The 22,393-nt window shown below is 38.7% G+C and overlaps 1 protein-coding gene across 1 annotated transcript in view; it reads left to right on the top strand.

Moving 5' to 3' along the window:
* The window catches only part of ACOXL (acyl-CoA oxidase like), a 368,132-nt gene that overhangs the window by 258,366 nt on the left and 87,373 nt on the right, over window positions 1-22,393 (top strand). Inside the window, 1 exon segment of the mRNA XM_053200963.1 lies at window positions 2,778-2,889. Within this exon segment, the coding sequence (XP_053056938.1) occupies window positions 2,778-2,889 (112 nt within the window).

The following is a 22,393-nucleotide window of genomic DNA, read 5'->3' as shown; positions in this document are numbered from 1 at the left end:
CTCTGGCTGCCCTCATCACCCCCATGGATCCTTAGGAGGTGTGGGAGCTGAGGAAGTTGAAGTTCTGCATTATGCTGAAAAGTTTTACCATGTTGTATTATGAACATTTTCAAGTATTGACCAAATTGAAAGACGTGTAGTGAACATTCATAAACCCACCATATAGATTCTACTATTAACATGTTACTGTGCTTGTTATATCACATGTATATCCATGTATCAATTCCTCAGCGCACTTATCAATTCATCTTTTTTTCCCTGATGCATGTCAAACTAAACAGCTGGCATCAGCATACTTCTAAATGATTCAGCATGAACATTATTCACTAGAGTTCAAAATTTGATTACAGTTTTTTTCTTCCTTTGTAGAACTTACATACAGTGAAATGCACAAATCTTAACTGTGCATTAACTGAATTTTGACAAATGCAGATATATACCTGTATAACTCTTGTTAAGTAATAGGTCACTAGCACCACTCCAGAAAGTTCTCTTACGTCCCTTTTCAGTCATTTCCTGTGACCACCTCCCCAGATGCAGCCACTAATCTGATATTTTTCTACCACAGATTAGTTTATCCTGTTTTAGAATTTCGTATAAGTGGAACCATACGGTATGTATTTTTTGTGGCTGGCTTACTAACATGACATAATGCTTTCTGAGATTCATTCATGTTGTCATGTGTTCTAGCTTGTTCCTTTTTATTGCTGAGTAGTATTCTATTTTACGGATATACTAGGATTTGCTTTCCATTTTCTTATTGATGGAGAGACACATGGGATGTTTTGAATTTTTCATTCTTCTGAGTAGCTCTGCTGTGAATATTCATATGCAAGCCTTTTTGTGAAGATATGTTTTTATTTCTCTTAGGTAAATAGTAGGAGTAGAATTGCTGGGTCATAGGGTATGTGTTTCTTTAGTTTTATGAGAGACTATGAGAACTTTTTCCAAAGTGGTTTGCCATTCTACACCTCATCAACAAGTATGAGAGTTCTGGTTGCTCCATATCCTTGTCAACATTTGATGATGTCAGTATTTTAATTATAGTCATTCTGGTGGACATACAATGCTACCTCACTGTGGTATTCATTTGCATTTCCTTGATGACTGATGATGTGCATTCAAATTTAACTTAAATTTAGAGTCATTTTGACCTTCTTATAAAATACAAGGAGGTTGCCTTTAGCGATATCCCTAATTTTAAGAGTCTTCACAGTTTTTTATGCTGGGTGAGTTCCTAAAGCTATGTGATGTGGTTGTGCTTGGCATGTGACTCATGATAGGGCAGGTGGATGAGATACACATCCTGTAGCACATGTAGTTCACAACCTCAAGTGGATAGTATTCCACAGTAAACATTACAAAAAAGATAGGTTCTAATAACAAAATTCACAGTCTCTAGGCTTCATAGTAAGTCTCTAGAATGACTGAAACATACTTTTCAATACAATGTGAGAGTTCTTTCACTTTTTGGTAAGTAAACTAGGACAGAAGCTCAACTTTCTAATGACCAGATCCAGAATAAGTATTGATACAAGTTAAATTTCCTGATAATTGGCATGAAAATGACCTCCCATCTTTCCTGTCTACACGGAGGGAAATTATTAATTCAGTGCTTGGCATTCTCAAAAGCACTGTATCAATTGCTTCTTAATGTTTCTCTTATGGCTTCTGATTAAGCAACAGCAGCTACTTGTGGGTTTAATTTTAATTAATGAAACTCTAAATTATTTGGGTCTTATGACAACTTATTTTCCAAGAATATGGGGCGAAGGGGCCACAAAGGTGTGGCTAAGTTATGGGAAGCCGTAAGGGTGAATTAAGCCCTTCACTGTCTGTCCAAGTTCCAAAGACAGAAGTTTCATGGGGCAGAGGATGGGAGGATGCAAAATTAGCACAAAAGGCAGAGCCACATGAAAAGCCTGCAGGGCTTTAAGGGAGACAGGTGTTTTGAGTCTCTTTATGCCAAAGTCTCTTACCTCCCCTGTGCCTCAGTTTCCTCATTGCCAGATGGGGAAGATAGAAATGACTACCTGCTGAAGAGAGTCATTATCTCTGCAGGACACTCTACCCTGCACTTGCCCACAGCCTGCTCACTGACCTCTTGGCCTCCTCTTTCCTCAAATACAAGTGTTCCCTAAGACAAAACGCGAGCCTGAGCGTGTTCTGCCCATGTGACCTTGAGCAGGTTGCTGAAACTTGCTGAGCCTCAGTTTCCCAAACTATACATTGAATAATTATAGTATCTGCATCGTAGAAATTTTGAGATTGTTGAATAATTCCCAGCGGTAATTAGCACAGGTCCTGATACATTATGTATTTAAGAAATGTTAGCCTTTGACAAATACTTTGTGACAGATGTATTTGATGAGCAATATTCACTTGTAATCATTAGAACAAATGCCCAACAATGGTTGAGAAAATTATCATAAACCCAATGGATGCAAATTGTATAGTTCTTAATGAAGAAAGACTATATAAAATATTGACTAACTATCTCTAATACAATAGTAAGTGAAAAGAAGCAGGAAGCCAAATTATCTTTACACCATAAGGACAACCACATAGGATAAACTAGAGCCAGGTACCCATCAGAATATTGAAAGAAGCATGAATACAGCGAGTGAGAGAGGTGAAGGGGGCTCAACTGTACTTACACTACTTTTCTATTGGAAAAAAAAATTATTTTTGACAGAACAAACCCTGTCTGTTTTTCTCAAATTGAATTCTTTGGTGAGGACAAAATAATAATTATGGTCACTGTGTTTTTCCATCAGTTTCTTGGCATTTGATGTGGACACAGTCGGTAATCTCGCCTTTCCGTTGAAAGCAGTGAATTTTCGCGAAAGGGCTCTTCGCCGGAGTTTGGTGGCCAGAATTCATTACAAGGTAAAGATACGTTGTGTGTGTGTGGGGGTGTGTGTGTGTGTGTGTGTGTGTGTGTGTGTGTGTATGTGTGTGTTCCTTTTGACATGTGTTTAAGGCATATTCTTGCTGGTGAACTATCTGCTAAATGTAGTAGAGGATGAGTCAGGGTAATTAGAAGCTTCTGGAAGTGGCTGGAGTTCCTACAGAGCATTTGTCTGCCCTGAAAGCCCCGCTTGCTCTGAGGTCCTGATGCTGCTGTTGAACCCTTTTGTGTTGACTTTTCGAATTCTGCCCGCAAGCCATCATTTGGCTGCCATCGAAGTTGATTACTGGAATAATTTTTAGCCCTGATTGGAATTGAAAAATAATGGTCTCTGTGTTAAATGGACACATTGTTCTCTAGGGGGGGAAATGTACATCGGATATATTTTAAAAATAACCATTGGGAGCGCCTGAGTGGCTCAGTCAGCTGAGCGTCCGACTTCAGCCCAGGTCACGATCTCATAGTTCGTGAGTTCGCGCTCTGTGCTGACAGCACAGAGTCTGGAGCCCACTTTGAGTTTTGTGTCTCCCTCTCTCTCTGCCCCTCTCCTGCTCATGCTCTCTCTCTCTCTCTCTCTCTCTCTCTCAAAAACAAACATTAAAAAAATTTTAAAAGGGAACAATTTTACTCATTTGGCCTTTCTTAAAATTATTCAAAGACATGCTCTATAGGACATTTAAAAAAATCAAAATTAATAGCTCCAACATAAGGAGGCCAAGATATAAAAGGATTTGTGGTCCCCCTAAATCCAACCAATAAGTAGGTGTTTTTTTAAAACTAGTTACAAAGTTCAGGGGTGCCTGGGTGGTTCAGTCGGTTAAGTGCCTGACTTCGGCTCAGGTCATGATCTCGCCGTTCCCAAGTTAAAGCCCCACGATGGGCTCTGTACTGACAGCACAGAGCCCGCTTCAGATCCTCTGTACCCCTCACTCTCTGCCCTTCCCCCTTCTTGTACTCTGTCTCTCTCAAAAATACAAGAAACATTTAAAAAAATTAAAAATATAGTTGCAAAGTTCAGAATCTAAAAATGTGTTTTGGGGAAAAACATGAATTAAAAAAATTTGACTCACTGGTTCTACAATAGATTGGGTTTATAATATATTTTAAGGTGAGATAGAAGCTAGAGTAAAAACATGCTCAATCTCTTACTTTAATTGCAGGGTAGGCAAAAGACACTGTTTTGTTCTGACTTTGATCATTAAAGGAACCTAGGTTAAGATACGTCTCATTACATTGTAAGTTAATATGAGTACCAAACACAGGATGCCTGTTATCCAAATCGCTACAGAAGACACAGCAAAGATAAATAAATGACCAGAAGCTTGTGTAATCAGAGGCAGAGCAAGGAACAAATTAGAAAGCATGTTCTTAGGGTCCTTAAAGATTCCCCAGCACTGCTCTTTTTTTTTTGCTCTGCCTGCATCATGGCGAGAGGGCTGTTTTAAGAGGGCTCCTTGCTTTGAGAATTTCTCTGGGATTGCTTCTTGAAATCTGCTTCCTGATCATTGTGACATCCCCTTGACTCTTGTCTGATTTGGCTAAGTGCAAGTCCTCTGTCTCTGGCCCCAAAAGATTAACAATTTGGTCTTCAACTGCACTGATCTGGTAATTCCTTGAAAACACCTTTTCCATTACAACATGATCCCTAAATTCAATCCACAAAAAAATCATGGGAGAGGCATCTTCTCATACATTTCCATTATAAAGAGACTTAACTCCCTCCAGCATCCACCTTTAGATTAGAGCATTAGATTTAAAATGGCCTATAAAATGAATGAGTTTTAGTTCTCCTAATGAAAGCATAGATGCTTAGTTTAGAAATAAATCTAATTATATACATTTTATATAGAAAAATCTAATTGTATATGTTGATGTATACTTATATACATCAAAACAAAAATGATTTTTAAAAAAAATACAGATTGGGCAACAGCAAGATATTTTCAGATGTCTTTCAGAAGGTTGGTGTTTTAGTCTACTTGGGCTGTCATAACAAAACACCACAGATTGGTTGGCTAAACAATAGGAATTTATTTTCTCACAGTTGTGGAGGCTAGAAGTTTAAGGCCAAGGTGTCAGCAGGGTTGGTTTCCTCTGAGGTCTTCCCCATGGCTTCCAAATGGCGGCCCTCTTGATGTCTTTTCACACTATTCTCCCTCTGTGCATGCCCTTCCTGGGGTCTGTTCCTCTTCTAAGTATATCAGTCAGACTAGACTGGGGCCCCATCCTAATGGCCTCATTTTAACTTAATCACCTCTTCAAAGACTTTATCTCCAAAGAGCATCACATTCTGAGGTGCTGCAGATTGAGAGTTTCAAGTATGGATTTTGGAGGAAACATAATTCGCCTCATAACCGTTAGTGATGGTGATCTTACAAAAAATGCAAAAGTGTGAAACAGTACACAGCCAAATTGATGATGCTATAACTGTGAACTTTTATGTGCCAAATAACATATATCTGTGGTAGCCAGCTTCCAACGTACCCCCAAGAATCTTTCCCTTTGGTATTTACACCCTTGCGTAGTCCTTTCCCATATTGTACCAGAATTGGTCTGTGTGACATACAGCAGAAGTGATGACATGTCCCCTCTGAGATGAGATTATTAAAATAACAAACAAACATGGTGACTTCCATGTTGGTCACTCTGTTGCTCATTCTTTCTCTCTTTCTTGGATTACCCACCCTGTGGGAAACCTTGTCTTAAGTTTTAACTGACTTAAGTTTTAACCTGGAGATACGTGAAGCCAGAACTGCCCTGCTAAGCAGCTTCTGCATTCCTGACTTCCAGAAACTCTGTGAATAATGAGCGTTTGTTTTAATCTGTTAAATTTGGGGGCAATGTGTTGATAGATAGAGTAATAGATACCTCACACAGATTTGGGCACCTCAAGCTAGGTGATGATGTAACCAAAACTCAAAATGTGGGTGTGGTCTTGGAACCAGGAGTGAGCTTAGAGAAGAGTCTTAGAGAAGAAGAGCTCAATAGAAGCCTAAAATGCCTTGAAGAAATTGTTCATAGAAGCCGTCTGGGCTTTGATAAAGCTGTGGTGAGGGCTTACAGGAAATTGAGTAAATATTATTGGAAACTGGAGGAAAGGGGATTCTTGCTATGGAGCGGCAGAACTTAAGCAACACTGTTGTGTCTGTAGTGATACAGAAAGTAGAAAACATACCTCAGCGCCTGAAAGTGTCCACAGGGCCTGCTTTCTTCTGGCTGCTTAGAGTACAACGCCAAAAGACAGAGAGAAGCTGAAGGAAACAGTGTTTAACAGGAAGGAACGAAGACTTGCCGTGGTTTTGAAGATTCCCAGGCTCACCATATTGTAATTCGCTTCTTGTGGCTGCCATGACAAAGTACCACAGGGGTGGTTCCTGGCAACTGGTGTTCCTTGGCTTATCTCCGCATCACTCCAATCTCTGCTTCTGTCACCGTGTGGCCTTCTTCAGTCTGTGTGTCTATGTCTTCTTTTCTTCTTATGGGGACACCGAGTCATATGGACTAAGGCCGACCCTACTCCAAGGATGACCTCATCTTAACTTGCAAAGACCCTATTTCCAAATAAGGTGTCATTCACAGATACTGGGGATTAGTGCTTCAATATATATTTTTGGAAGACCTAATCCTACCCAAAAGAAACATAGAAGATGGCTTCAGAGCAAAGATATAATCCAGAGCACTCTCAGGAATGCATGGTCGAAAGATAAAGCCCAAGATGTAAGTGAAATCCTTTTAAGAACTGGGAAAGATCAAAGATGGGTCTTCAGTAGGGCAAAAGGCCCTCTGAAGAGATTAAGGGTATGCCTCACAGATCTTTTCAGTCCATCTGTAGGCTTCTAGGGTGCTTTTAAAGGCATCCTTCTTTAGCCTTCTCCATACCCCGAAGGCCTATCTCAAAGAGATTTGTGGATATGGATTTTTTTGTCTAATGGACTGAACCCCAAAAAAGATTCACAGAAGATGTATAAAGTTTCTAAGAGAATTATATCAGTCACATTTTTCAGTTTGTGCTGAAAGGTACAGAGATAGCACAAAATGAATAGAGCCTTTGGGCCATGAAACTTCTACAAGCTGAGAGCAGGCTGAGAAAACTACTCAGTCACAAAGATGCAGACCTTTCATGATAATGGAAAGGATGCCTCAGAGGAAAAAACCAAGGGCTGTGGAGAATAAAAACAGCTGGACGTGGGTAGGACTGAATCTTAATTAAAAAAAAAAACTTCTGACATTTGATCAGCTGGATTTCAGAATTTCTATGGATCACTGACCCCTTTATTCCTCTCATTTTCTTCCCTTTTGAGCATGAATATGTATAGTGGTTATCCGGTCCTCTCCCACTATTGTATATTGGCCATGTACAGCCAGATACAGATAACTTGTCTCTTCAAAGCCTTCAAATCAGTTTTTAAGAGGCTCTTAAAAACTGAGAACAATCTGGGGGCTGATGGGGGGAGGGAGGGGAGGGTGGGTGACGGGTATTGAGGAAGGCACCTGTTGGGATGAGCACTAGATGCTGTATGAAAACCAATTTGACAATAAATTTTATATTTAAAAAAAAGCCTTCAAATCAAAAGGAACTGTACTTAAGGAGTGACATCTTGGAAACCTAATCTGTACCCAGGCTAGACTTAGATGATGGGATTCTGGGATTTGAATCACTGCTGTAATGGGATGAGATTTTTGTGGCCCTTGGGAAGGGATGAGGATGGGCTGTGATAGAATCCAAGATGGCCTTCAAGGATCCCTCCCTCCTGCTACTCACATCCTTATACATTGTGCCAGAGCTGGTCTGTGCAACCAATAGAATACAGTAGAAGTAATGGGATGTCCCTTCTGAGATCGTGTTAAAAAGACACCATGGCTTCTGTCTTAGTTTCTTTCTCTCTGTCTCTCCCTCACTCTGAGGAAAACCATGTCATGAGCAAGAACTTTGGCAAAGAACTGAACCGTCTTGACAAAAGCTGTGTGAATGAGCGTGGAGGTGCCTCTTCCAGCCATATTCAGATATTCAGAGACGACAGGGACCAGGGCAGTCAACAACTTGACTGGAGCCTCCTGAGGGCCTGAGCCAAGAGCACCCACTCAAGACATGCCCAGATTCCTAAGCCTCAGAAGCCATGTCAGATAACAAAAGTTTCTTTGTTTTAAGATGCTAAATTTGGAGATAATCTGTTGTACAGCAATAGATAACTAATACGGCATCTGCAAGCAAAAATTGTTTAAGAGCTTCGGCATTGATACACACATTTTTTGAAGCAAAATACAAAAGGAGTTTGTAATGTTTTAATCAATATTTCCACTTAATAAAATGAGACGGCATTCTTTCTTTGTCAATAAGAGCATGATTGTACAATATTCTAATGCTTCTTGGGTTTCAGTTTACATTACAGACAGTGCCACTAGGAACATTCTTCAACGTTTATTTATTTTTGGGACAGAGAGAGACAGAGCATGAACAGGGGAGGGGCAGAGAGAGAGGGAGACACAGAATCGGAAGCAGGCTCCAGGCTCCGAGCCATCAGCCCAGAGCCCGACGCGGGGCTCGAACTCACGGACCGCAAGATCGTGACCTGGCTGAAGTCGGACGCTTAACCGACTGCGCCACCCAGGCGCCCCAACCACTAGGAACATTCTTAACAGTGTGCAGTTTTTAGGCTGTACATACTGCCACATTGTTCTCCACAAATGTTGAAGCAGATTGTACTTCCCCAGCCATGCATTTCTCCACATTCATTTTCCTAACACTTTATTTCTCCAGCTTTCTAACTTTTTTATCGTCAGGATTTGGGAGTCTGTCATCTTCTCTTTGTATTTTTATTTTACTGACACTAGAAACATAGGTCCACTGCGAAATACCTACTTTTTATTCTGCATGGTATTTAGATGCTCCCTGGTACTTTACTGAATTTTCACAGCCATTTTTTACTTATAATTGTTCTCTGCAAGAGAGCAAATTGTTCATGAGTATTGATTTTCTAATTTTGAGAAAAGAAAATTTGCACCCACACGTGTTTTCTGAACATAAAAGAACATTAGGCACATGGCGTGGCAAGGAAATACAAGGGTTTTCAAATCAGACAAAGATATTTTACTGCTGCTGAGCCTCTGCTTCTATAGCTATACATTTGGGATAATAAGAGTGGACATAATACAAACTTGCTGCAAGGATGGAATAAGGTAGAACATGGAAGAAGGAGAAGGAGAAGGAGGAGAAGGAGAAGAAGGACAAGGAGAAGGAGAAGAAGAACTTTTTAAAAATAATAAACCTTGCCTTCATGTTAATTATCTTAGCTGCTATCATTAATGTAACTATTTTCATGGTCAATTTAAATATTCATTGGGCAGAACAATTTTCTAGGGCTTAAGCATGGGAAGACCACAAATTATTAAGATATGCTTCTGCCTTGGGATAAGTCCGCTAGTTTTAACCCACGAAAATGAAATAACTTAAGTGCTAAATTATGCCAAAGCCTACAAGCTTAGAGGAAAGAATATTGACTTCTATATCTTAGTTTGTATTTTTGATTCAGCTGTTTATTCAGCTAGCTGTATGTTGGCTTATGTCTACCTACATTAATTTGGTATATCTTGAAATAAAACAATCTGTTCAGTAATTTGAACATCTAATTTACTAGATTAAATTAGAGCTGGGACAGTAGTCTTTGTGCAATGTCCAAAGGTGGGTGATTTCATCTAGAATGCCAAGATCTTGTAAAAACAATCCTGTGATTTGGTTCAGAATCTTTTAAAGGGGTGAAAATATGAATGGGCTTCAGAAATCTGCTTTTCTTCTTCGTTTTTTGTAATGCTCTTTTTATTTTAGAGTTACTTAGCCACCCCTCTGCTCACATTAGATAGCCTATCTGCCTCCTACCCAGAATTAAACTGAAAATAGGGCCAGGAAGTGTCCTTCCGTGTGTTGGTGGCCATAAAGGGAGCACAGCCCCATAGCTTCCCTTAGAAGCCCCCCTTCTCCAATTTTCCAAAGTCGTGCTGCAAATCTCGCTCATCAAGACTGCTACATCATTTTCCCGTTAGTGGGAAGAAAAAGTAAACTCGTAAACAATGGCTTGTCGCTTTGAGAATATTCTATTAAGGACTTATGTCATTGTATGGAGAAAAAGCTATGGGGAAAAATATAGGCCCTCCGTAAACAATATGTTTAGCAAATGACTATTTACTTCCAAATATACATAACAAACATTGGGTGGGTTGAGGGATGTGAATCCAGATCGGGTGATAGTTCTAGTTCACTGGGAGCTGATTCATGTTCCATCTCTCAGCACCTGTAACCTTCTTCTACCACACTGGTAGACCCCCACTTCAGGGTGTGTAAGAATGACCTGGAAAAGAGTGATTTTACAAATCTGATTCATGGTGCCCTCCACCACACTGCAAGTCTGAGTTAAAGTGAAAAGGGAAGCAGTCTGCCGATGAACATTATGAATCATTCTCAAAATCCAGGGGCAGTAAACTAACTTGGAAACAACTACCCTAAGTTATTTTTCCTTATTCAGAGTTTGAGATTTGGATGGAGAAGAATTGGTGAGGAGGCTGGGAATAAGGTTATCAGAGATGTGACTTTCTAGAGCTTTCTGTATATGGTTTTTTACTGTTGTGGTCAGCGCGTCACCTGACTGCGTGTGTGTGTGTGTGTGTGTGTGTGTGTGTGTGTGTGCCTTTAAAACTCTTAATTTAGATCTTGAAAACATAATAAGGCCAGAGTACTTCTGTAAAGACTGTCTTTCTAACAGATGATGCCAGCTACTTTGTTTGTTATAATTTTAGTCTGACGGCATCTTTGCTCAGGTCACCAGGTTGGGGTTTGGAATCTTATCTGAGTCCTTGTCTGTGCAAAATGGGAGCTGTGTTAGGCATTGGATGGCATACACATGGCTGGTGCTGCAGGTAGGGCTGTAATGATGTCCATCGGTCACAGGTCCTCGGGAGCTTTGGTCACCAGGTAGCTGGTAGATCTGGAGAGGATCTTGGAACTGCTATCGTCGACAAGCCCAAAGAGAGGAAAAACTCTGGTGCCGGTTTGTTTGTGCTTCTCTGAGAGTTTGAGGGTCGGGAGAGGGAACAAGAGAGTGACAGCAGCTGGCTTGTGTTTGTTACATTTTTAAAAGCCAATACAGTGGCCTGAATAGCAGATGTTTTAGTAAAAATCTCATAGCACAGAAATGCCAAGAGCTTTGTTCCAGAGACAGATCATCAAAGCTAGGAAACAGGATTAGAAACCAAATTTCCTGAGTTCATACTTTGCATTGATATTGATGCATCTTCTTACTCAAGTTGAATTGAGGAAATGATCAGAAGACCAGGACAGTCTGATGGAGGGGACTTTGTGTCTTCGCAGCATGGGTGCTGCCTATGCAAAGGCCACCTGTGCAGAAGTGTGGCTCCTTCTCTGCTGACCGGTGCTTGAAATTCCTTCAATGGGGAGCATGTGCCCATTGATCAGTGAGAGATAAGGCTTAAAGTCCTGCAACTCCAGAGAAAGGGAGAGGGTAACTGACTGCCACTTCTCACAGCAAGCCGTACTTGGTGGTTGAGGAAAGGGTAGATGTTGGTCTTGTGAGACCCCGGAGTGGATGGGCAAGAAGATCTGAGGCTGACTGCGCCTGCTTCCCCGGTGGATGGTGCTCCCAAGCATTAGCTTGGCACTTTCCCCTTGTTGTTGCTGGTCATAGGAAATGTTTCTGTTCTGTGATGTGTTCCTCTCTCTTACTTTCTTCTCCGCCCTGTAGCAACCCAGTTGCATTTTCTCTTTTTCCCTCACTTCTGACTTACTCCACCTTTCTCTCATAGAGAGCACCCTAAATTCTCTTCCTAGGGAAACCTACTACGGGGAGCGAATGGAAAAGAAAGAAGGAAGGGGAAGTGAAGAGAAAGGAAAGGAAAAGGAAATTGTATTCCTGATTACTCCCTGGGAGGTGTGGTCATTTCCTTTGGAGTGTGAGAGCTAGAAGGGTCCCTCAGGGTGAACTAGTCAAACTCGCTCATTTACAGATAGGCAACCTGAGGATGAAGAAGGCTAGTGTTTTCTTCAAGGTAACACAGTCACCAAGAGCAGAGATTAGACTAATGCTTGATTATGTAGATATCCTGTTTTTCCTCAAACTTTTACCCGTGTCCATCTATGAATCTTCCTGGAAACGATGAATACTGCGGTGTATGCCTAGTGGGGAATTTCTATGTCCCCCATCTCGATTACATTAGTTAATTAGAACCAAGAACTGTCCCTTCTCCTGCAACTACTTATTTATTCAATTAGTTATTATTTATATCAGTGTAGACTCAGCAATATCGTTTCTGTGTTTGGGCTACAGTCTGATACCATCATTATTTATTTTCTTGCTCAAATTGTTCCAGTTTTGGCTATTGAGAGCTCCTTCTACTTATTCCTTATATCCCTTCGATATGTCACTATTGTCTTTTTTAGTACGCACTTCCTTATTTTCTGTTACCACAAAATGTATCATATCTTGAATTTTCCCTGCCAGACATATAATCATTTTCCAAGAAACCCCGCTTCCTTTTATTGGAAAATGGTATTTAAAAACCAATACCTCGTTTCTGGGTGTGCTGATTATTGCTGGGGTGTCAATGCTTCTAGCTGTTCTAAGCTAGGAAATAAATGTATGTTTACTAACTCACACGTTCTCACAAGACCTGTATGTGTGTATAGACCACAAGTTTATGCTGATACCTCTGATTCCAATCCAAAACCACAAGGTTCATTCTAGCCTTCCCTCTTTCCTATTTGTAACTTCTTTCTCTGAGACAGTGAGAAACCTGGATTTCATTGTCTAATATGTGTTTACTTATTTGATCTTCCTTAGTATACACAGTAAGTAGTTTCAGAATTGCTAACCCATACCTCTGTGAGAAGCTCATTTACTAACTAGAATATTGTATTCTTCTTTTAGCGTAAAGTATCGAAACAAAATAGTATTTCCCAATTTACTTTCGTTTCCTTCTCCATATCCTTTAGTGAGATTATGTTATTTGTTTGTTATATAAGTTCAGTTGTTCCTATTTGTTCCTACTTTGGGATCTTCCTGGTTGATTTTACTCCATTCATGGTTTAGCTACGTAAAGCACTACTAAGTTTCCAGGACTTGAAGCTTTTAGAAAGGTATACTCGTCCACACTTTTATTTCTTCCTTTTTCCCCTCTACATACTCCTAGAGGCGTCCTTTTTATTTTTATTTAGTTTTTAGCTTATTTTTCCTTTATTCTTCTCCCCCAAAATACACAGGAACATGTGTAGTTTCCTATATTGCTTTCTCTGTTGCATGAAGGGTAGCATGCCATAGATATTCGTCTAGACTTCCCCCCACCACACCCCCACTTAACAGTAGTATGTCTTGGGAATTACTCTGTATCACTTCATAGAGATCCATCTCATTTTTTAAAATGGCATCAGAATAATATGCTGTGCATGTGCTGTCACCTACTTAACCCTTCTCTAATACATGGGCATTTAATCTTCCTCTCAGTACTTTTCAACTAGAAATAATGCCGCAGTAAATAGCCATATGCATATAAATTTTAGTAAAAGAGTGGATGGGATATAATACATTAAAATTTCAGAAGACTTTTGGAAATTCTTAAAAAGAAAGAACTAAATGGGATAAATCTAAAAAAGATAATATTATCAATAAATTAATAATTTATTGGATGAGATTACAGATTAACAACAGATTGGACAGAACAGAGGGAAGAGTCAGTGAACAGAAAGACAAATAATAGAAATAATTTGAGCTAAAGCACAGAAATAAAAAAGATTGATAAAATGAACAGAGCCTCAATGACCTGTGGGGCGGGATCACATACTCTAGTATATATGTGATTGGAGTCTTAGAAGAAGATAACAGAGAACAGAACAGAAAAAGTATTAGCCAAATGTTTTCTTTTAAAAAAAAATGATAGCATGCAAATCCAAAAAGCTCAGCAAGGGGCACCTGGGTGGCTCAGTAGGTTAAGCGTCAGACTTTAGCTCAGGTCATGATCTCACAGTTCGTGAGTTCAAGCCCCACACTGGGCTCTGTGCTGACAGGTCAGAGCCTGGAACCTGCTTCAGATTCTGTGTCTCCTTCCCTCTTCCTGCCCCTCCCCTGCTCGCTCGCTCTCAAAAATAAACATTAAAAATTTTTTTAAAATTCAAAAATGCAGCAAGATTCAAGCAGAGAGGATTAAAAAACAAACAAACACAAAAACGGGAACATGTCATAGTAAAACCAAAGATGTCTGAAAACCAAAGATAAAGAATAATTTGTAAAAGTAGCCAGAGAGGAAAACACATAAGAAAGCAATGATAAGAATGAGGATTGACTTTCATTAAAAACCACAGAGTCAAAAGCCAGTGCAAAAGATCTCTCTGAAGGGCTGCCAAGAGAAAGACAAAATAAAGCTGTTTACCTGGAGTTGTAGATCCAGCAAAGACATATATCAAAAATGAATTGAAGATATTTTCAGGTAAAGGATAGCTGAGAGAACTGTTACCAGGGACCTGTATTCCGAGAAATGCTAAGGAAAGTTCTCCAAGCTGAACAAAGCAAAATTACATGGGAACTCAAATCCAAAGAAAAGAAGAACACTGAAAATGCAAAATGTATAGGTAAATATTAATGGCAATTTTCCTTCTTATCTTAAACTTTTTATAGTTCAATTGGTCATTTAAAGCAAAAATAATTATAATTATTTAGAGTTTGCAGAGTACATAAAATATATGACAACAATAGCACAAAAGATGGGATGTAGTGTACATGGAATTATATCATTATAAGGTTCTTACATTATACATGAGTGTTATTAATTAAAGGCAGACTGTTATAAGTAAATAATACATATTATAATAGAGAAGTAGACTGAGACAAAAAGAAAACTCTTTAGTTAATCCAGAAGAAGTCATAGAAGGAGGAACAAAGATTAAAGACCTAAAAAGATAGACTACAAGTAGACTTATACCAAGCACAATCAATAATTACATTACATGTAAATGGACTGAACATTCCAGTGGAAAGGCAAACATCATCACAGAGGGTTAAAAATACAAAAATTCCATCTATATGCCTTAAAGGTAAAGAGAGACAATAAAAGGATATAGCATGCAACTAGAACATAAGAGAGCCTCTATTAGTATCAGATAAAGCCAACTTTTAAGACAAAAAGTATTACCAAGGATAAAGAGGGTCATTTCATGATGATTTAAAGGTCACTGCATCAAGAAGAGAGAATAGCCTGAAATAGATATGCACCATAACAAAGATTTAAAATACTTGAAGCAGAAATTGACAGAACTCAAAGGAGGGACAGACAAATCTAGTAACCGATGGGACTAGTAGACAGAGATTCAGTATGACTACAATACTGTGAACAGCATTATCATTCAACTTGACCTATTTAGGATATATAGATATTTATTGAAAACTGCACCCAGGATTACAGTGCTACCATAAGATAAGTCTCAGTAATGTCAGTCAATAAACTTTTTAAAAGATTAAAAGATAGAATGTCTTTTCTATCAACAATGGAATTAAATTAGAGATCAATAACAAAAGGATACCTGGAAAGTCTCCCACATTTCTAAATAATCTGTGAATCAAAGAAGGAATCACTATGGGAATTGGAAAGTATTTCAAACCAAATGATAATGAAAACACAACATACCAAATTTTGTAGGGTGTAGTGAAATTTCCTTACAAGGAAATTTATAACTTGAAATATTTATCTTAGAAAGTGAAAAAAAAAGATTTTAAATAAATGCAGGAAGCTTCTACCTTAAGAAGCTAGAAAAGGAAGAGCAAAATAAGTAGAATAAAGGTAACAATAAAGATTAGGAAGAAATTAATAAAGTAGGAAGCAAACTATAGAGAAAATCAAGAAATCTAAGTGTGTTCTTAAAATGATTGATGAAACTGATTGATCCTTAGCAAGATTGATCAAGAGAAAAGGGATAAAGCACTAATAATATTAAGAATGAAAGAGGAGATACTGTAACATACAGGACAGATGTTAAAAACACAAAAAGGGAATATCATGAACAATTTTATGCAAATACATTCAAGAACTTAGAACAAACTCCTGGAAAAATACAACTTGCAAAAGCAAGCAAAAAATGGAAGCTCTAAAAATACCTATTAAATGAATTTAATTTGTAATAGGAACATTCCACAAAGCAAGTCCCAGGTCCAGATGGTTCCTCTGTTGAATCTTATCAGAATTTAAAGGTAAAAAAATAACAGTCTTACACAAAACTCTTTCAAAAACCATATGACTGATGATACCAAGAACTAATAAGTACATTACAAAAAAAATTATAAATCAATATTCTTTATGAATACAGGTAGAAATGTATAATAAAATATTAATGGCCAAATCCAGCAGTATATAAACGAAAATACATCACCAAGTGATGTTTTCTCCAGGAATGCAAGTTTGAATTAACATTCAAATATGTTTGTTAACGCAAATTGCAATATTGACAAAGTAAAGAAGAAAAATTACATGATTATATAGTGCAGAAAAGACTTTTGGCAATATCCAACACAGGTTCATGTTTAAAAAGTCTTAGCAAACTAGGAATGGAAAGTGGTTTCCTCAATTTTGAAAGAGCATATTTATAATAAACCAATAGTTGGCATCATATCTAATGGAGAAATATTGCACATTTTCCTTACAATAGAGAACAAGGCAAGAAAGTTCATTTTACCACTTCTATTTGACATTACACTGGATATTCTAGTTGGGCAACAAGACAGGAAAAAGAAATGACATAGAGATTGTAAAGGAAGAAATAAGTCTATCTTAATTTGCAGATGAAATAATTATTTACATGGAAAATATGAGAAAATTTACCAAAAAACAGAAAAACCCAAAATACTACCAGAACTAATAAATCAATAGTTTACAGGGTACAAACTCAATATCCAAAATAAATTTTATTTTTACACAACATCAATAAACAATTGGGAAACAAAATTTAAAAATACAATTTATGATGTCATTAAAAAAGCATGAATTCTTAGGAGTATATTTAACAATACAAATTCAAGCAATGCAAGATCTATATCTTGAAAACTTTAAATGTTGCAGAAAGTAGGGGCGGCTGGGTGGCTCAGTTGGTTGAGCGTCCAACATCGGCTCAGGTCATGAGCTCGCAGCTTGTGAGTTCGAGCCCCGCGTCGGGCTCTATGCTGACAGCGCGGAGCCTGGAGCCTGCTTCGGATTCCGTGTCTCCCTCTCTCTCTGCCCCTAACCCACTCCCATTCTGTCTCTGTCTCTCTCAAAAATAAATAAACATTACAAAATGTTTTAAAAAGTTGCAGAAAATAATTAAAGAAAGCATAAATAAATGGAGAAGTATGCCATGTTGTGCATGGAAGAACTCAATATTGCTATGATGTTCATTCTCCTCAAATTGGTCTATAGATTCAACACCATCTCAATCAAACATCTCAGCCAGAACTTTTGTAGGAACTCACAGGCTGATGTGACAACTCATATGGAAATGTAAATGGCCTAAACTAACCAAAACAACTATGAGAAAGCTGAAGAAATGTGGAAGCCTTTGCACTACCTGGTTTCAGAATTTCTGTTAATGCTCCAGTAATCCAGACGGTACCGGATTGGCATAAGGGTAAACAAACAGATTGGGGCGCCTGGGTGGCTCAGTCGGTTGGATGACCAACTTTGGCTCAGGTCATGATCTCAGTCCATGGGTTCAAGCCCCACGTGCTGTCGGGCTCTGTGCTGACCCCTCAGAGCCTGGAGCCTGCTTCGGATTCTGTGTCTCCCTCTCGTTCTGACCCTCCCCACCTCACATTCTGTCTCTCTCTCTCAAAAATAAATAAGCATTAAAAAATTAAAAAAAAAACAGATTAATGGAACACCATAGAGTCCAGAAATTGACCCACACATATATGTTCATTTGATTTTTGACGAGGGTACAAAGGAAATTAAATAATGCAAAGGTAATCTCTTGAACAAATTGTGCCAGAAACTAGATCTCTGAATGGAAACTAGATATCTGAATGGGGAATAAAAGGGACCTTGATTTATTCCCTGTACAACACACAAAAGTTAATTTGAGATTGATGATGGACTCTAAATGTAAACGCAAACCATAAAACTTGCAAAAGGGAAAAACAAAAGAGGATATTTCTGTGGAGTTGGAGTAAACCAAGGTTCCTTAGAAAAGAGGTAAGAAGCACTGACCATTATATTACATATCTTCTGACCGGATTTTTTTTTTTTTCAAAACCAAGAAAACAAAAATTGTTCTCCTGAAGACGCCAGTAAAGAAACAAAAAGGCAAACCTTAACCTCGGAGAAATTATTTGCAATACACGTATCTGGCAAAAGATTTTTATCCAGAATGCGTGAAGAACTGCAACTCAATAATAAAGACACGATCCAAAAAAAAAAAAAAAATTTTTTTTTGCACAGAAGACTTGAAAAGGCACTTCACAAAAGAAGATGAAAGGACGGTAATGAGCACATGAAACCTTGCTCAACCATATTAGTCATCGGGGAAATAGAAATTAAAACCACAGTGAAATACCACGACACACGTACTGAAATGGTTTGAACTAGAATGACAGATGACACTCGATCCTGGTGACAACGTGGAGCAACGAGAAAATGCATTGCTGTTGGTAGTGCAAAAGGGCAATGACAGAAAACAGTTTGGCATTTCCTTATAAGGTTAAAGTACATTCCTACTCTATGACCGGCAACTCCCCCGCGAGGTATTTACCCGAGAAGAATGAAAGCATGCACAAGAAAACTTGCACAAGAATGTTTACAGCAGCTTTATCAATTCTAGCCCCCAAGTGAGAACAACCCAAATGTCCATCGACATGAGAATTGGATTAACCAACCAGCTGTGGTATATTCATACAGTGGAATTCTACTCAGCAACAAAAAGGGATAGGTTACTGTTACATGCAACAACATGAGAAAATTCATAGACATTATGTTTAGTGAAAGAAGCCTGACACAAAGGAGTTAATAATACATGACTCCATACATCCAGCATTCGTTTAATAAGCGGCAAAATTAGTTGATGGCGGTGTGGGGAATCACAGCGTGGGAGAGAAGGGTATTGACTGGGAGGGGGGAACAAACTGGGATACGGGAAATTTATGCATCTTTATCTGGGTGGTTAATATGGGTATATACACGTGTTGAAAATCATCAAGCTATAAACTTAAGATTTACGAAGGTGGCACATCTGACTGAATGCATTTTGTACTGCAATTAAAACATTTAATGATACAACTTAAACAGCGCCTCGCAGCATTTAAACAGGCTGTTTTCATGATAGGCACTTTCTCATCGTTTCACATATGAACGTGGAAACTTAGCAGTTTCTAACAGGAGGCCTCAGCCGCTGAATCTCGATTTACTAATTGGGGGCAAAAAGAAATGGCTAATGACAACAATTACCACGTGTCGTTTTTGTGCTAGACACCTTGCTGTGTCATACCAAAACACAGTGGTAGGTGCCCAGGCCGGCCAGCAGCATGGAATCTGGAGAGCATGTTGACAGATGATGAGTTTTGATCATCAGGCCAGTGGCCAGGATCACAGGAGTCTGGCAAGAGGTGAGCTGTTGAGAGCTGGCTCTGAAGGCAGGCAGATACACCTTAGACGTTCTGAACCTTCTATTTAGAGATCTTGACGTCTGGGAGGCTGGGCCACAGGAAGCAGGCCCCTGGCTGAGGTGCCGAGGGAGGCTCAGTCATGGACAGTTGCACGAGTCACCCAGACAGGACCAGGGGACGAGACAACTCAGGTGCAGAGAACGTCAAATCTGTGGGGACATGTTGCCAAGCTCTAGGCTCATGTTTGAAGAGCATAGCATAGAAATGACATTTTTCCAGTTTATGGCACACTGATCATTAGTGAATTTGACTGGGTGTAAGTGACTAAATACTGAACAGCAGTTTCTTTTTCAATTTTGTGTATACTGTTTTTTTCTAGCTTTATTGAGATATAATTGACATACAACATTGTGTAAGTTTAAGGTGTACAATGTGATGATTTGATACACACATTGTGAAATGGTTACTATAATAGTGTTAATTAACATATATATTGCCTTACATAAGTAGTTTTTTGTGGGGTGTGGGGGGGAAATGAGATATTTAAGATCTAGTCCTTTAGCAACTTTCGAGCGTGTAATATAGTATTGTTAACTGTTGTCACTATGCTGTATTTAGATCTCCAGAACTTACTCATCTTGTAACTGGAAGCTGGTACCCTTTGACCGTCTTCACCCATTTCCTCCACCCAACTCTTGGCAGCTACCATCTAGTCTCTATTTCTGTGACTTTAGCTTCTTTATATTCCGCATATAATAAATAAGTTCATACAGTATTTGTCTATGTCTGACTTATTTTACTTAGCCTACAAGGTCCATCCATGTTGTTGCAAATGGCAGGATTTCCTACCTTTGCAGGGCTGAAAAATATTTCATTGCCTATGTACATGCATCTGTATCCATTCATCCATAGGCACACCCTTAGGTTGCTTCCATATCTTGGCTAGTGTGAATAATCCTGCAGTGAACATAGGAGTACAGATACCTTTTCCAGGTAGTGATTTCAGCCCTTTCAGATACATCCCAGAAGTGGGATTGCTGGGTCATATGGTGGTTCCATTTTTAATTTTTTGAAGAGCCTCCATACTGTTTTCCACAGTGGCTGCACCATTTTACATTCCTGCCAACAGCGTGCATTGATTCCCTTTTCTTGCCAACGCTTGTTATCTCTTGTCTTTTTGATAAGAGCCATTCTGACCGTGTGAAGTGAGATCTCATTGTGGTTTTTCATTTGCATTTCCCTGATGATTAGTGATACTGAACACCTTTTCGTGTGTCTGTTGGTCATTTGTATGTCTTCTTTGGGAAGATGTCTATTCGGGTCCTCTACCTATTTGTTAAATAGGCAGAATTTTTTTCACTATTCAGTTGTATAAGTTCCTTATATATTTTAGATATTAACCCCTTATCACATAAATGGTTTGCAAGTATTTCTTCCCATTCCATAGGTTGCCTATTCATATTGTTGGGTTTTTTTTTTTTTCTGTGCAGAAGCTTTTTAATTTAATGTAGTCCCATTTGCTTATTTTTGCTTTTGTTGCTTGACTTTTGGTGTCATATCCAAAAAATTATTACCAAGACCAGTGTCAAGGAGCTTTTCCCTATGTTTTCTTCTAGGAGTTTTAGGCTTTCAGGTCTTCTATTTGAGTCTTTCATTCATTTAGAGTTAATTTGCGAGTGGTGTAAGATAGTGATCCAATCTCATTCTTCTGCATGTGGTTATTCAGTTTTCCCAGCACCAGTTATTGAAGAGAGTATCCTTTCCCGACTGAGTAGTTTTGACTCCCCAGTCAAATATTAGTTGACTGTATATGGGCAAGGGTAAAGGATTTTCTGGTCTCTTAATTCTGTTCCATTGGTCTACATGTTCTTTTTTATGGCGGTACCATGCTGTTTTGATTATTATGGCTTTGAAATAAGGAAATGTGGTATCTTTAGCTTCATTCTTTCCCGGGATTGCTTTGATTGTTCGTGGGCTTTTGTGGTTTCACATGAATTTTAGGATTGGTTTTTCTGTTGCTGGAGTGAATGCCATTATAATTTTGATAGGTATTGCACTGAATCTATAGATGGCTCTGGGTGGTATGGACATTTAAACATTAATTCTTCTGATCCATGAACATATGAGGTCATCCTCTCATTTATTTGTGTCTTCTTCACTTTCTTTCATTAATCTTGTGCTTTTAGGGGACAGATCTTTTACCTCTTTGGTTAAATTTATTCCTAACTATGTTATTGTTTTCGATGCTACTGTAAATGGGATTATTTACATTTATTTTTCAGATAGTTCGTTGTTAGTGTATATAAACATAACTGATTTGTATATCAGTTTGATTTTATATCCTGCAACTTTACTGAATTCATTTATTCCAATGGTTTTTTAGTGGAGTCTTTAGGGTTTTCTACATATGAGGTCATATCATATGCAAATAGAGATAATTTTATTTCTTTTCTGATGTAGATGCTTTCTTTCTATTTCTTTTCCTTGCCTAATTGCCCTGGCTAGGACTTCCAGTACTGTGTTCGATAGGAGTGGGAAGAATTGGTACCTTGCCTTGTTCCCGACCTTAAAGGAACAACTTTCAACCTTTCACTGTTGAGTATGATTTGGGCTTGAACAACAGTTTCTTGAAGTTCTCTGTGGTTAGGAGGTAGACTTATCTGGAGGCTCAAAGCTACTGGAGACTGTAGTATTGCGGTAAACAGGAATGAAACTATTATTCTGTTTCATCCTGTCTTTCCACAAGGCCAGTAGGAAGACCCCCATGGTCATCTGGGATCAAGGACATTTGTCAAGTTCCTACTGTAACGAATGGCAGCCCAAAGCCCAATGCTTTGCCATACAGCCAACAACCTGGTTGCAGGAA

The sequence above is a fragment of the Acinonyx jubatus genome, chromosome A3, assembly GCF_027475565.1.
Source record: "Acinonyx jubatus isolate Ajub_Pintada_27869175 chromosome A3, VMU_Ajub_asm_v1.0, whole genome shotgun sequence".
Lineage (NCBI taxonomy): Eukaryota > Metazoa > Chordata > Mammalia > Carnivora > Felidae > Acinonyx > Acinonyx jubatus.
The sequence above is the reverse complement of the archived record's forward strand: the minus strand, read 5'-3'. Positions and strand labels throughout refer to the sequence as shown.